Genomic DNA, 16,507 nt, shown 5'->3' with positions numbered 1-16,507 from the left:
AACTATAACTGGCATTACCTTATTTAGGTGAATTTTAATGGCTATTGAGAAAATGACTGAGTTTATTCCAAATAAAATATGTTTGAACATGTTTCTGGGATCAGTGAGTGACTGCAGACAAGTTCTCCCAGGAATGTACTTGTCTTAGTTTTGTTAGGGTGCCTTCAAAAAAATGTCCAAACATATCAAGTAGCTCCTGAGGTGGGGGGTCTAGGCCAGTAACATTTAAGGCAAAGAGGTCAGTTCAGAGGGTTATACCAGCTGCCTTTTGGTTTTCCAAAGGGGTGATCTTGATCAATTTTCTTGGAGGACCCAGGATGATCATGGCACTTATTATTGATGAAGATTGAAGAAAATTAAAAACTGCATCAGTGAGAAAAGGTCAAGAAAATTGTTCTGAGGATTTTTTCCCCTCATCATGGCATTGCACCTGCTCATTCTTTGGGGGAGAGTGGACTGTCCTATAAGAATTTCATTGGGAAACTTTACTGTCTCCACCCGACAGCCCTGATCTTGTCGCTTCAGACTCTTTTTTGTTCCCCAAACTCAAAGAATGTTGAAAAGGAGCATGCTTTGAGTCCTTCAAGGGTACCCAAACTGCCATTTTAACATTGGCTAAATCAAGGAGCTCTGGTAGCGTAGTGGTTACGAATTGGGCTGTGAACCGCAAGGTCAGCAGTTCGAAACTACCAGCTGTTCCGCGGGAGAAAGATGAGGCTTTCTGCTCTTGTAAAGATTTACAGCCTCGGAAACCCTGCACAGGGTCGCTATGAGTCGAAACCGACTCCACGGCATACAGCAACAGTAACAAATCAAAAAGCACAGAATTCTTCAGTGAAGGGTTACGGAGATGGAAACACCACCCTCAGAAGTGTATAGGTCTAAAATGGGGACTGTGTAGAGAAACAATAGCTTGACATTTTGATATTTTTAGTTAATGAAGATTTTTGTGACTTTGTAGCAACACTTTGACTATTTGAGCTGTTGTGTTAGCCATTTAGTCATTACAGAGTGATTGTTCATCCCTGTGGCTATAGACCAGAGGCGCTGGGGCCAAAGCCAGTGTATCCTGGGACTTTGCTCATCTTTCTGGCCTTTTTTTTTTTTTAGTTTTCAAATTTTATTTTAGCCCTAGAATTCTGGCCCTTTTTGATTTACCCTAGAAGCCTTACATAGTTTCTGGAACCTACTGAAGCTTTCAGAAGATTTAGCACTGTAGACCTCACCTCTTACTGAGCATTGGAATCACTTGAACAAACATTCTAAGAAGTACAGACACACAAGTCCCACCTCCAGAAATTCTGATCCACTTGACTTGAATGTTGTTGTTGTTGTTAAGTGCAGTTGAGTCGGTTCCAACTCATAGCCACCCTGTATAGGGTTTCCAAGGAGCAGCTGATGAGTTTGAACTGCCAATCTTGCAGATCAAACTGACTTTGAGGTTGAGTGCTTATCCTATGGCGCCACACCAGGATTCCACTTGATGGGGCCCAAATTAACTGTTTAAAGATTCTTTGGAACTTCTGATATGCAACAGAAAGCAGAGAATCATTGGTTTCAAAGTATCTTTAATTCCATTCTAATTTCACAAGTCCCAAATAAGAATTTTGGGGGTGTCTTCATGGACTATAAATAGTAACATCCTACTTTAAATATGTAAGACGGTATTGAAGTAGTTCGAAATTATTTGCCCTCTTTGACCCTGAGATTTCTAAACACCAGTATGTCCCAATCTAGCAAGCACATAAGTTATTACTGCAACGCCATATCATTTGGTTATCTAGACTGCCAGAAAATGCTTGACCACATACAGAAGGTCACAAGGGCTGATAGCAACAGGTGACATTTTGAAGTATCTGTGGAAATGAACTCTGCCACAGCCCTGTAAGTGGGATGGAGTTTGACTTTTCCAGAAGTAATGAGTCAGTTGGAATGCCAGAAATGCACATTTGGTGTTTCTGTTCCAGAGGACAGTGGTAGTCCATACTTAACCAGGAAAGTCTACAGATATCATCAAGATTAACCAGCAGCACTGTTTATAGACGTTCATTAGAAGGAGTTGATTTCACACAATCAGCCAATAATAAATAAGTGTTTGTTTTTTTCTTTTTATTTACCCTATCATGAGTCTGCCAAAGATGGACTTGTTTAAAACTAGAACTGTGTCTGTAAGTTGGAAAATATTAATAACTCACTCAGAAAGCTGTTCCACATTTTTCTCAAGTGGGGAATCCAAATTTGTGTTAGATTATCATGGAGTAACTTAAATGTTACACTTCTTAAAGCCAAACATGCCTGTGGGTTTCTACTCATAAATTGATTTAAACAAGCTATGTTAATAGCATTGCCTTCAAGTCCGTTCATCATTTGTCTCTATAGTAGAGTATGGAATCAGGTACTGCCTGGCTGAAGGTCATGGGTTACACATAGCTATTCAAATTCTTCATTTTGGAGACAGCTGGATTACTCCCTGACCTGAGTTTAGTGAGTGGGAGGATCATCTTCATCTTTATGCCTTCCTGCCCTTTCTAAAATTAGTAAGGGCCTTTAACAAGGAGATATTTTAAGCAACTCATATTCACTTGTCTCATCAGGAGAAGTTTATTTCGGCCACTTGCATGTGTCAGATTTGCATGTTTGCATAGTTAGAGTGTGGAGTAGTAGTCCATGCTTCTCCACACCACTCATACAAGAGACTTGCAAAGATAGACATTGGATTACCAGCTGGAAGCTTTGGCTGCGAGTCAGTGGGTAGACATAAATGAAGGGAAGACACTTTTTAAGAATATGAATATGCTTCCGAAATCATCCATTACAGACATTTGCACATCAGTCCTCAGCTTTTCGGATCTGTTTTCATAAAACCTGGCTGTGATTTTGCTCCAGAGACCTCAATGATCTTGCTGCTTTAAATAAATATTTATAGGAGATTCTGCCAGCCTGAGGATAAGGGAAACTAATGAAAAACTGTCATCTAAAATCTGAACAGCAAAAGGCAAACCAAACTAAACCAAACCATCCAAAACAAAACCGAAAAAGAGCAGCTCAAACAATCTGTACTCACAAGAAGACTCGTAGAAAAATACCATGATGTAACTTTGATTTGATAACTGGATTTATCAGCCACATGATTGGCTTTCAGTGGGTACTTTGTATTTTTCTACTTTGAAAAAACAATTCAAAATCTGTGCAAATACAGGTTGTTCTACACAACTGGAACCAAAACCATTATGAGTGTGAGAAAACACAGACTCTAAAAGCGAGATGGAATGTAAGCAGGTAAATCCTGTTCCCCAGTCATACCATTCCAGTCCAGTTGTACTTGGTTCTCGTGTTTGCACCTCTAAGAAATTTCCATTTTTTCGCATCAAAAAATCCAGATATGAAGCTGAAGCTGCTTTCTTCGCCAACTTGAAGCTGTCTGATTTCAACATCATTGACACCCTCGGAGTTGGAGGTTTCGGACGAGTAGAACTGGTAGGTGATTTTTCTTTTAACTGCTTTTGAAAACCTTTCTTTTTTTCTACTCCCCCCGCCCCCTAGATTAAGTCTTTTCTCTCTTTGTCTTCGTTTCTTCTTCTGTCTCATAATTGATTGCTATAGATCCTAAACCCATACCAGATTCTTTCATATCGTCATGTCTGAGTTTTCAATAGTTAAAGTCAGCTGCTTTATGCAAACAGTAAACAAAAAAAAGAGCAATCATAAATTATATTTTTAAAAACCTCCTCATATTAAAAGAAAGGTAAACATATCTTCTTCTTTTTTTTTAAATAAATGTTTTTATTTTGGATTGAGTGAAAGTTTACAGGGCACATCATCAGCTTCACATTCAACCATTCATACAGCTCGTTTCATTACATTGATTATTATCCCCTCCATATATCATCAGTTAACAGTGTTTCTCTCTATCCTCTTTAGCTTTTATTTTTTGGGGGAGGGGGGGCGATGGGGAACTTGCCTTTTTGGAATTTACAGTCTCGGCTTTTAGGGAAGGTTTTTACATTTGTCTGTGGATATCCAGGGCTCATGTATGAGATTACTGACAAGCATTACTGAATAATCAGATGAGGGACAGTTTGCTATGTCTACTAGGTGGCTAAAGTCTGATCCTCAGAGCCTGTGGTTTGGACGGTTAAACATATCTTCTTACGGAATCATAAAGCATTGTCTTTCCAGTTGATTTTCCGTAACCTTTATGTACTTCCTAAGTTCTGAGTGGTGCACACTAACTTAATTAGTCCCCTTATCGACCATGATAATAATTTACATGTAAATTTCACTACATGTAAAGTGAAATGGGAGTCTAATATGCACAAATGTGCTATGTTTTAAGATTCTACCACTGCTTAAAAAAAAAAGTAAATTGAATGGTTTTTGTTGGCTAACACTGTGATCTTAAAATTGTAAACTCTTAATTAGATTACAGTGCTAGTGGTTCAATAAATTATATTTATATAGTTTATTTCACATTTAATTGTAATAAGTATAATTAAGTCGTGCTGAAGATGGTGACATTTTTGTACAGCGTATACATTAAACACATTGCATGGATATGATGCAAAACAAGATGAAAGCAAACTCTGTTGGACATTCGTTTGAAATATAAATCTTAACACTGACTTACTGCAATACAAGTAACAGAAAACTATGTTCTGGTGACTGATTGCTATGTCCCAACATTGTGCGGCTCTGAATGCTAGTTGAAAATGCAGATGAGTTTCCACCCCTCTGCTAAACACAGGCGACATCCCTGATAGCTGATACCAGTACAGTATGTTAGGAACTCCCAGGCACTGTGTACAGTGGAATAAACAGTTACTGTTGCCATCGGGACAGCAGAAATCCCTTCCATAAAAGTAGATTGACCTAGCACTATTTTTTCATTTTAGTCCATTTGAATTTCACTTGGAATATCTGACTTTGGTAGACAAAAAGATGCTGCCTCTTTAAACACTGAACAAGAAGATTTTAGAGTCATTATGTGTTTTCACTGAATTTGCTTTATGCTTCCCTTCCCTTTCTTTATGCTTAAGGAACAAAGGATAGTCCACAGTTTGCCTTTGTTTATTCTTAGGATCTGTGTATCTCAGTTGTTGTTAGTGACTTAAAATGTTTCGGGCTCATAGCAACCCTGTAGAGGGTTTCCAAGGAACAACTGATGGGTTTGAACCAAGGACTTGCAGTTCGATGCCTAGTGCTTACCCTACAGTGCCATACCAGAACTCTCAGAGGAGTTGAAATCAAGGAAGGGTCTAGAAAAAACAGTTGCTCTTCTTCATTCTACAGGTTATTACAGTCTTAAATTTATTTTGAGGAGTGTGATGGCTCTTTAGGATAAGCACTGTATTGCTAGCCACAGGTTCAGCGGTTTGCGCCCACCACCACTCCATGGGAGAAAAATGAGGCTTTCTGCTCCCGAAAAGATTTACAGCCTCAGAACCCCTATACAGCCTTATGCAGAGTTGCTATGAGTTGGAACTGACTCGGCAGCAATTGACAACAATAAAATTTATTTTTCAAGAACATCAATTTGAATGTCTGGTTATAATTGTCCATATAGTTAATGAAGATTTATTAAAAGCATTATACATGAGCAGCTTTGTACTAGTGGTAGGGCTACATATTTATGTTATCAACAGGACCAAGAGTAAAGTCCCTGGTAACCAGGGCTTTAGTATCTTTTCTGTTTATTTAGATTATTATTTGTGTCAAGTCCCTCTCTAAGAGATTAATTTGCGAACTAGTTTATTATAGATTCATGAATACTATAAAAAAAAACAAACTATGCGCAATAAAATTGCCACTTCCTATGAGGAGGAATCTGGGTGTGGCACTGTAGGATAAGCATTGGACTGATAACCACAAGATCAGAAGTTCAAATCCACCAGTCACTCCTTAGAAACCCTATGTAGGGTTGCTATGAGTCAGAACTGACTAGACAGCACTTAAAAGCATGAGAGGGAGACCAAATAAAAAAATCAGCAATACAGTCTTTTTGGCCTGCTGAAGGTCTGAAAACTTCAAATTTGGAACCTGTAAGTTACCACTAAAATATTTTATGAAATATCCAGGTAGGAATTTATGTAGAGTGCTTGAAATATTTCAAATAGCAAGCAGGCACTAAAAATGCATGTGAGAACCTCTAGTGTCCTGGCTGAGCAATTAAAATGTGGAAAATTTTTGGAAACTTATTTCAAAAAATGTGTGAGTAAGTAAAAACAACTGCCTTTACAATTAAGGAAGGTTCAGTATGGGCATATGAAAGGAATATAGCTACAAAAGACAAAATATATGTGTGTGTGTGTGTGATGTATGTATATGTATGCATGTATTTCTTTAACCATGTAAATATGCACATTTAATCTTTACCCCAGGAGAGATCTCAGATCCTTTAGCCTTATTTTCTTCTCATGGGTATTATATTTTACTCTTACCTACAAATATATATATATATACAGATACACATACACACACATACACATACACACATACATATATACATACACACATACACATATACACATACACACACATACATATATATATGTAGGCTTACATAGTGGTTATGAATCAGGCTGCGAACCGTAAGGTCAGCAGTTCAAAACTACTAGCTGTTCCGCGGGAGAAAGATGAGGCATTCTGCTCCCGTAAAGATTAACAGCCTCGGAAACCCTGTGCAGGGTCGCTATGAGTCGGAACCAACTTCACAGCACTTAACAACAACAACAACAACAATGAGAATCATAATTCTGAGAGCTAATGTAGATGAAAAATATAGCCCCAGTGGAGCTGTAGGATGAGCACTAGAATTGCTCACCACAAGGTTTGCAGTTCAAACCCACCACCCACTCCAGGGAAAATTATGAGATTTACAGCTTTGGAAACCCTATACAGGGTTGTTACAAGACATGCAGACCTTGGTGGCCACACAGGAGGCAGAAAAGTACCTTCAGAGAAGTGTCACATTTCACAGGAAGGGGGAGGACCCAGACAGAGCCCAGTTTAATGACGTATTCATTGAAGTTCTTAGCACTGCTAGAAGACATCTAGATAATGCTCTTAATTTACATGGTATATCGGTAAATATGAAGATTGATTTTACACCTTATAAGTGAAAATTAGACCCATTGTGTTATGATATAATAGAGTATACTTAATTTACTCTGCTTTTGCTCTTGTTAGAGGGGTTCCTGCTTTTTAGAATAGAATTGCACAAATCCAGACAAACTTCCTTTTACTCTGACATTGCTGTGTGGCGGTTGTTTTGAATATTTGTTATTTAATCTATTTATTTAGCAATGTGAAAGCCCCCTGAAGAATAAATATATGGAAGACCTAATAATCTATATCATCTGGAATTACATTCTTTCTACAGCAGTTATTATGTATACGATAAGCTCTTTTCTGGAAAATACAGCATTTCACTGGAAACAGCCCTTGTCTTCAGGGACTCAGCGTCTTCTTAGAGAGACAATCATGTAAACTAATAAGTAAACCCATAATCAGAGCATAAATAGCATGAAATCAGTCAGTGCGTGGGGGAAGAAGACTTCTTGTAGAAGGTGGCTTTTCCAAGGCACAGGGTGTTAAAAGGCATCAGCATATGTCACATGAATCCTGTGTCCTGTTGTGCATGCTTGGTAAGATGAAACTTGTTCAGGAACACATTTTATTTAATAAATTAATATGACATACTAATTGAAATAAGCATGCACTCATTTCAGCCCTGCTGTATAATCTTCATATTTCCGTCATGTACAGTATATCATTTTGTCCCGTGTGCTATTTTTCTACATTTAGTAGAAAAGAAGCTCAGAATGAGATGTGTAAGTTTCCTAAGGCCATGTAGTTAACTAAGATAAATATTGTTAGTACTTATAACTGCAGATTTTTAACTGGAAGCTATTTGTGTTGTGCTGGTCTCTAAAACTATGTAGAGGTTTAGCATGACCACAAACCACCACCACAAAATTAACCACGCTTTACTTTGTTGTCACATGTACACCTTGACTTTAAAACATTATCTCTTACCCAAGAAATAGAATTCAGTAGGTGAAGTGCTACAATTAGCTCCTCTTGACTTGTATGTCCGCCCAAGTGTCAGTGGCTCCCCCTTCTCTAAATCTTTTGCTGTTTCTACTTTAGTGGGACCCCTGGTGGGGCACTGTAGGTAAGCACTGGACTGCTGACTTCAAGGTTGGCAGTTCAAGCCCACAAGCTGCTCCTCAGAAACCCTACATAGTGTCACTGTGAGTCAGAACCGTTTTCATGGCACTTTGCAACAAACCACAAGAACTTTAGGGTGAAACTGTGTGTAGGGAAAAAAGAATCAGCCAGTAGAACATATTAACTTTGAAATTTGAGTTCTTCAGTGAGACTTCATAGACTCAGATTTACCAGCTGTATGCACTAGTCATTTACTCAACCCTTCTGAACCTGTTTCCCCATCTTTAAAATGAGGATAACAATAGAGTATACTTTACAAGGTGGCAAGGATAAGATGAGTTAAAGCCCCCAAACCGTGCCTTACATGGGCTAGGTCAGTAAAGGTGGTCAGTGTTCTTGCTGTTACCATTGTTATTATTATTAGAAATATGTTACTGGTAACTACCTTTAGTTACCATCTCCAAATATACCCATAGTAACAAATGAGAATGAAATGATTTTACTCCCTTTTCTCTTATTACTAGGCCAAATTCCGAGAGTACAAGCATTTCACCATGACTGGAAAGAGCCCAAGGTCTTCAAATGCCCTTCAATGATAGCTTCTATTAAACTTCCCCCAAGCCACTGAAGCTTTTCACTTTCTGATCTGTCATGAGTGGAGATGAGAAACAGTTTTCAATCTTCCCTATACCGAACCTTTGTGCACCTGAAATAGTCTGCTCTTATTTATCCATTTCTATTCTAAATTGTATAGGCCTGCCTCTTAACCTCTCAATAGAAAATCGTTTTCAGTGCAGACTTCTGAATCCTATCCAGTTTCTCTTTCTCTACAGTCTTCTGAAACCATGGCACCCCAAGTGGGCATAATAAAGGCCTGGCTCTAGCCTCACTGTGAAGGCCGTCTTTCACTCCTCCACTGCTGTAATCAGATTAGAAATCCCACAGTCAGATTGCTAAATTGCTAGACCCCTACTACCTCCTAATCAACTGGTTGTGTAATAGAGTCTGTGTGCTATCCAGGAAGACACCTGAGCATCACATGCAAGCAGGCCTGGAAAGCCATGAAAACCAACTGAAAAAACAGAGACCAAGCAATGATCAAGCAAGAAATGAGGTGGTAAACCCCATTGCTCTGTCAACAGAGTTTTGTTACATCATTACGAAAGGCAAACAGCTCAACTGCAAGGGGAAACCCCACGTAAGAGGAAAACATTTCAAGGGCTTCCTACTGCCAAATGACTTGGCAGTGGAAGAGAATAGCTGTGAGTTCGCTGGGCAGTGTTACTGTGTGCCCACGTGATTGATGCTTCAGTGGAAGCCTGGGAAACCCTGGTGGTGTCCTGAAACCCTGTGTCCTCTGTAACTAATGCCAGCCCAGAGCCAACACTGACTTAAAATTCAAAGCCGCTTCATTGAGACACAACCACTTTGCCAGGTGTACTTTATTTGGTTTGTTATTAAATGTATAACTCTCAACACACGTTTTGGAGTCCTGGCGTGGTGCTGTGGATTAATGCACCAGACTGCAAAGCCATTTGAACTGCATGGTTGGCAGTTCACCAGCTGCCCCCCCCCCGGGAACCGTATATAGGATTGGTGCAGGTCAGGACCAACAACAACACATGTTTATCTTCTACAAACTAAAAATGGACACAAATGGTCAGTTGTGACAAGTAGCATAGGTTATTCACATAACTCACATGGATCTTCTTTTATTAAATGAAATGACAATCCAATTCAAAATCACTAATGATCATGAATAGATACAGTAAATGCGATAGACTGCAATTTCTACCATATCAAACTACATGCAGGCACTAAACAGAAACAGTACAGCCTGCTTTACTGATATGTGGAAATAAAACAAGACATGCATTAGTTCACTTTGTTACTTTAGAATTTATTTTGTACATTGATCATTACAGTACAGATTAATTGAATAGTATAAGTAGAACAGATAGAATTGTCCCTTTAAAAAGTATCTTATGAAATTATAAGTATTTACTAGTTACCTATTGAAATACATGCTTTTCATCAAAATAGTGAAATTAACATCCTTCAGTAGGAAAGAATGGTAACAATTTCTCCTCTAAAACTGGATATAATTTTAGAAATGTAAATCTAGGTGGTCTGGATATCTCTACCCAAAACTTAAGATCATTGATGATAAAACAATCCATTCAACAATTGGCACTTTATTCACTTTGTTTGGTTTCTATGACATAAATTTTATGTTTTACCCAGTGAGTTTATGGACACATCACATTTAGCAAAGCTACATTTATTTTTTAAAAAAACACACCACAAGTTCTTTTTGGCTGGAAATAGAAATATCAGATGTGATTTCGGCCCTCAAGCAATGCCTGCCTTCTTCTAAGTAAAAAGATAAGATGAGCAGGTGTGAAAAATAGCAAATGGAATCTTGCAATATTGTATTACATTCTAAATCATGCAGAAGTGATTTCATTATTTTAGAAAGAGGTTGCTTAGAGCTGAGAGAATAAGAGGAAGCCTGAAAGGACATGGAACTAAAGCCAGGGTTGGTGCATGGTGTGGGATTCAAAGAAACAGAGGGAGAAAGGCCGTTTCAGGGAAAGGTTACCACATAGAAGGCCATGTGTTGTCATAGGACACCAAACAGACTAGTCTTATAACTGAAGTTTGTTAGGGAGCATTGGGAAATACTAGATAATCTGTGCGTTGTCCACTGAAAGAGGATAAGAGTTGAGAAAAGAAGAGCTGACGTTCCATCCACGAAATCAAATAGATCACTCAAAGGTGAAGAGACCGGCTATTTTTAGGTGCAGTGCTCCCAAAAATAAACATCGTAATTCTGCATCTGAAAGAGTAACTTTGCCTTTTGCCAAGATATAGTCCATATATTTAATGAAAACACTTTGAAAGGAGACTACCCTTCCTTGAGAGAGAAAACCACCCCTTGTTTTACTGTGGGTCAGTAAAACCACCAGCCACTGTGTGAGAGAAAGATACAGCTGTCTCCTCCTGTAAAGATTTACAGTTTCTAGAGCCTTCTGTAAGCTATGAGTTGGAATCAACTCCATGGCAGAGGATTTGACATTTTCAGTTTTGTGTATCTTGGTGTCGTTTTTCAGTGCCGGTGAGTCGGTTCTGATTCATAGCAGCCCTGTGTAGAGTTTCCTAGGAGCAGCTGGTGGGTTTGAATCACTGGCTGTACAATTAGCAGTCCAGTGCTTATCCTATAGCACCACACCAGGGCCACAATAATGATATCCTTTTGAATGAAATGAAAGTGGTATATTTTGCTTTCTGGAGTAAATAAAAGGAAACAGCTAATTCTCTATGCTTCAGTCTAGCTCATTGGCTATTGATATACATATGGGTTATTGCTGATTCATACTCTGTCATTCATGTAATGATTTCACCATGGACATACAATTTGACTGTATTTGCTTAAGCATTGAGCAAATGAAGTCAGGACTTGGATGAGCCTGAGGACTCTGTTTTTATTCCCTCTCTCCATCCAGCTGCCTTGTAGGCTCACGTAAAATACAGGTTCTATATGATCAGGGCTACAACCTCTGACTCCCTGTTCACATGGACAAAGCAAATTAAATATTTAACATGACTGCTTTATAGATTGTTAGAGGAAGTGAAAAAAAAAGTAGATACTTACTAAGCAGACTTAACTACATTTAGAGTACATTTGTGTGTTATGCATGAGATCTTGTGAAGCATTTGAAGTGTGAAAGCAACAGGGAAGAAGAAATTATCATTTGTTCATCTCAGAAAAACTTAATTAGGGTGAAATTTGAGTAAAGAATTTAGGGGTTTCAAAAAGCTCATGGAAAAATGGAATTAAAACATAGTGTAATTTTTTCATGAATTAAAAAAAAAAAAAACCCTCTCCTATTAAGAGTCCTAGGTGGTACTGTAAAATAAGCACTGGACTACTAACCAAAAACTCACCAGCTACTCCTGGAAACTCTATAGAGGGTTACTATGAGTCAGAAGAAATGACAACAACCTACTCAGATATAAAGATTGGATGTAAAATATTTGATCAGAATTCTTACACTACATGGAAGAATTCTTACACTATGTTAAAATATGATTAGTTATTTCTGCCTCAGTAAGTTTCTCAAAAGTACAACTGGAATGCAAAATCTTTCATCAATTAGTCTGGTAAGATGTCAGAAATCAAGTTGAATTGTGTGCTATGTGAATTTTTGTTTCGTTTCAATTCCTTTTAAATGTTCACATAAATGCAAGACATTGTATGTCAACCTAATCTTAACTCTGCTACATGAACATTTAGGCTGTAAGGTTGCTTGAAGTATGTAAAAACATAGAATTATGTGACATGTTCATATATTTCAATTAAACAACTTGTGGACAAATTTTTAAAACAGATGCAGGAAATATATCTTTACATGGATGAGATTATATATGGAAATCAAAACGTTGGGCCCTGGAAGGCATATATTTGATTATTTGTTTCCCTATGTTCCTTTCTATCCCACTCAAGTGTGTATTTTACAATAGTAGGTAAAGGAAAGCAACATTCATAAGACAGTCAAGCATCTTAGCATTATTTCCCCTGTTTTACCCATTCAGACTATGCCTTGATTACTGTATCATAGAGCCCTGTTGTTCCAAGGTTGAGCATATATCGTCATTTACCTCTGTCACATTTATTCTATGCAAACCTGCATAGAGTTCCCCTACCCACCTTGTTTTTCCATACCACTGCTCCTTCTTGTGTATAGCCCTCCCCAATACCTGAATCATGTTGTGACTATCACCTAACCCATGCTGTACCATCCCCTCCCTCCCACCCCTGGTAACCAATAAAGATTTTTTTTTTCTCTTTCTCTTAATATGGGTGTCTTTTCCTAAACTTCATATTTTTAATGGCTCCATGTTCTTCTTGGATTTTCATTTTCTTGGTATGTTTTGCAGTATTAATTTTCTTTGAGATTACTCTTTATTCTGTTAACTCTTTAACAGCCTTGCTGGATAAAGGATTCTTGGTTGACAGTTTTTTTTTTCTTTCAGAGTTTCATATGTGTCTCCCCATTGCTTTCTTACTGACATGGTTTCTGCTGAGAGATCGGAGCTTAATCTGATTTGCTTGCCTTTGTAAATAACACTTCTCTTTTCCCTAGCTGCTTTCAGGATTCTCTCCTTGTCATTGATTTTAGAGAGCTTGATTATGATATGTCTTTGTGATTTTCTTTTGGAGTCTAACCTTCCTGGAGTTCATTGAGCGTCTTGAATACTTATCTTTTCATTTTTCAGGATGTTAGGGAAATTTTCTTCCAGCAGCTCTCCAACAGTCTCCTTTGTGGTCTTCTGTGCTTCTTCCTATTCAAGAATTCTACTAATTCTCAAGTTATTCTTCTTCCTGTTGGCACACAAGAATCTTAGACTTTCTTCAGAATTTTTAAATCCTGTTTTCTGCTTGCTTCTCTATCTTAGCAGTACTGAGAGATTTAACTTCAAATTTAACTTAACATTGAATCTGGCTTCCATCTTTTCAGTTCTACTCCTTTGCCCGTTCAGTGTATTGTCCATTTCGGATATTTTATTATTAATCATTTGGACCTCTTTTTCCAGGTTTTGAAATGTTTTCAATGCTATTGCTTTCTTATTTGATTGTTCCTGTAGTGTTTTCCTGACTTCTTCCTTATTTTTCTCAACCTCTCTGTGGAGCATTTCGATGCACCTCAATATCATTCTCCTGAATTCCTTCTCAGGTAATTCCAAATCCTTCCTTCCTTCCACTGGAAGGTCTAGGTCTACCTGCAGCTCATTTCTTTCATTTACTGTTTCTGGACATGTGCTGATATCTTCGACTGTGGGCATCTTCAGTAACTAGATATGTTTTCAAATAATTAAATGAATGTATGTTGATTTATTATTAAGCTTTCTGATTGCCTCCAGGTAGATGTGATCTGGAGATGGGCTTCCCTTTTCACTTTTATTAGAGTAACTGTAGCAGGTGTTGGCTGTTTGTCTAGTGTAGAGCAACTGGTATTGGTTCTTGCCAACCAGGTCCCCAACTGGGTCCACAGAAGTCCACTGACCATTGTAGGGCTTAGCTTGCCGCTTCATTGCTGCTTTTACCCCACTTTCCCCCATCGGTAATGTGTGTGGTCACCAATCAGAGCATGCATTTGCATTGAGTCTTAGTCTTGGAAGGAGGTTTGCAATGAGAGGACCTGGCCACTTGCCTTGATGTTTCCTAGGGAAGCGATTTGTTTGTTCTTGTAGTAACAGTCCATCTGCCTCCATTTTTCCTGGAGGTCTTTCTTTCAAGAGGTATCTTTTATTCTTCTAGCTGCTCCAGATTTTCAGTCTCAGTAATAAAATTGCTTTTTCTTTAACTCAGGAAATAGAAGTTTCTAAATTCAGACAGAATTTTATTATTCGTTGTTTTTCATCCAGTTGAGTGGGACAGCTTAGGTAAGAATAGATTGGATTATGAACTGTGATAATAAAATACAAATAAAAGTATCCTTTTTAATTAGAATTCCCACATATATTAGAAGGCATAGTAATAATGATAATAATTTTTATGTTGAACACTTAACTTCAAAGTATTTTCACATATACTATCTGATTTGATTCTGACATCTGTGTCTATAAAATAAGGTTGGCTTTATTTCCATTTTTTAAGTAAGAAAAATGAAGCTCCAGGAGGTTGCATGAGCTTATCTATGAGTGTAGTTTGCATATTATGAAAATATGAAATATAAAAAACAGTTACCTATTTAAAAATATATATATTTTTTATTGTAACAAGTGAAGGTTTATAGAGCAGATCATCATTTTCACAATCAACAAATCATACTCTTCATTTCATTTTAATGATTACAATCCTCTCCTTGTACCATTAGTTAATAGTATTTACCTTTATTCCCTTTGGCCCATGCACTCCTCTCTGTGTCCTCTCTAAACTTCATCTATCTTCTACCAACCTCCTTGCTTTTTCCATCACCAAGTTATCCTTTGTCTACATTCTAGTCAGTGGATAATTCTCCTTTGTTTTCTACCATGGTGTAACCATCATAGAGTGTTTCTTTTAGCACGAAAACCTTTTCTTGACCTATATAATGGTGGTCTCATACAAAGTTTGTCCTTGGAGTTTGATGATTTTCACTCAGCATAATTGTTCTCCAGGTTCATCCATGTTATGAAGGGTTTTGCAGAGTCGTTATTCTTCAGCGTTGTATAGTATTCATTGTGTGTATGTATTAAAGTTTAACCATTCAACAGAAGAGCGGTCTCCATCTTTTTGCTATTGTGAATAGTGCTGCAATGAACATGAGTGTGCAATATATATATGTATGTATGTATGTATTTGTGTCATGGCTCTTATTTCTTGAGGATGTATACCAACTAGAGGAAGTGCTGGGTCATATAGCATTTTTATTTCCAAGCTTTTCAGAAAGCACCATATAGTTTTCCACAGTGGTTGCACCACTTACAGTCTCACCAGCAGTGTAGGAGCTTCCCCATCTCTCTACATGCTCAACAGTATTTGTAGGGTTTTTTTTTTGTGTGTGTGTGTGTGTTGTTTTGTTTAATACTGGGTTAAGATGATACCTATTTGTTGTTTTGATTGGCATCTTTGACTTTGTAAGATAAACACTGGATAGCAAACTTAAGATTGGCAGTTCAGACCCACTAACCACTTTAAGAAACCCGATTATAGGTCAATAGAATTTGGAACAAACTTCATGGCACACAACAACAACAACAACGACTAATAATTGCAAGCATTTCCTTGTAAGTTTTTTGACCACCGAAATGTTCTCTTTGGAAAGTGTCTGTTCATGTCCTCTGCACATTTTTCAATTAGACTATTAGTCTTCTTGTTGAAGTGTTAAAGTAGTCTGTAAATTTTAGAGAGTACTCCCTTGTCTGATATGTCTTTAACAAAGATATTTTCCCAGTCTGTGGGTTCTCTTTTAACTTTTTAGGTGAAATCTTTTAATGTGCATAAATGTGTAGTTGTTAGAAGGTCCTAGTTATCTGTTTTGTTTTGTGATGAGTGTATGTTTTCAGTTATGTTTGATAGTTTATTTATGCCATGTATCAGAGCACCTATGTTTGTCCCTATAGTTTCACTGAGAATCTTTATTGTTCTCAGTTTTACATTTAGGTCTTTTATCCACATTAAGTTCATTTTTGTAAATGGTGTTAGATCTAAGTCTTGTTTCATTCTTCTGCAAATGGTTTTCCAGTTTTGCCAGTACCATTTGTCGAAGAGACTATTTCTTTCCCATTTAATGTATTTTGGCCTTTTGTTAAAGATCATTTGAGTGTTGTTGTTGTCAGGTGCCATCGAGTC

General features: G+C 37.6%; 1 protein-coding gene across 2 annotated transcripts in view; it reads left to right on the top strand.

The window, feature by feature from the left end:
* PRKG1 (protein kinase, cGMP-dependent, type I) overlaps positions 1-16,507 on the top strand; it is a 1,720,113-nt gene that overhangs the window by 1,660,303 nt on the left and 43,303 nt on the right. For both annotated transcript variants that reach the window (XM_006831109.1, XM_006831110.1), the window contains exon 10: positions 3,381-3,477. In XM_006831109.1, coding sequence (XP_006831172.1) covers positions 3,381-3,477 — 97 coding nt within the window. The remainder of the gene's footprint in view (positions 1-3,380; positions 3,478-16,507) is intronic.

The sequence above is a fragment of the Chrysochloris asiatica genome, unplaced genomic scaffold, assembly GCF_000296735.1.
Source record: "Chrysochloris asiatica unplaced genomic scaffold, ChrAsi1.0 scaffold00003, whole genome shotgun sequence".
Classification (NCBI taxonomy): Eukaryota; Metazoa; Chordata; class Mammalia; order Afrosoricida; family Chrysochloridae; genus Chrysochloris; species Chrysochloris asiatica.
Note: the sequence above shows the minus strand (reverse complement) of the source record. Positions and strands in the feature narration are given on the sequence as shown.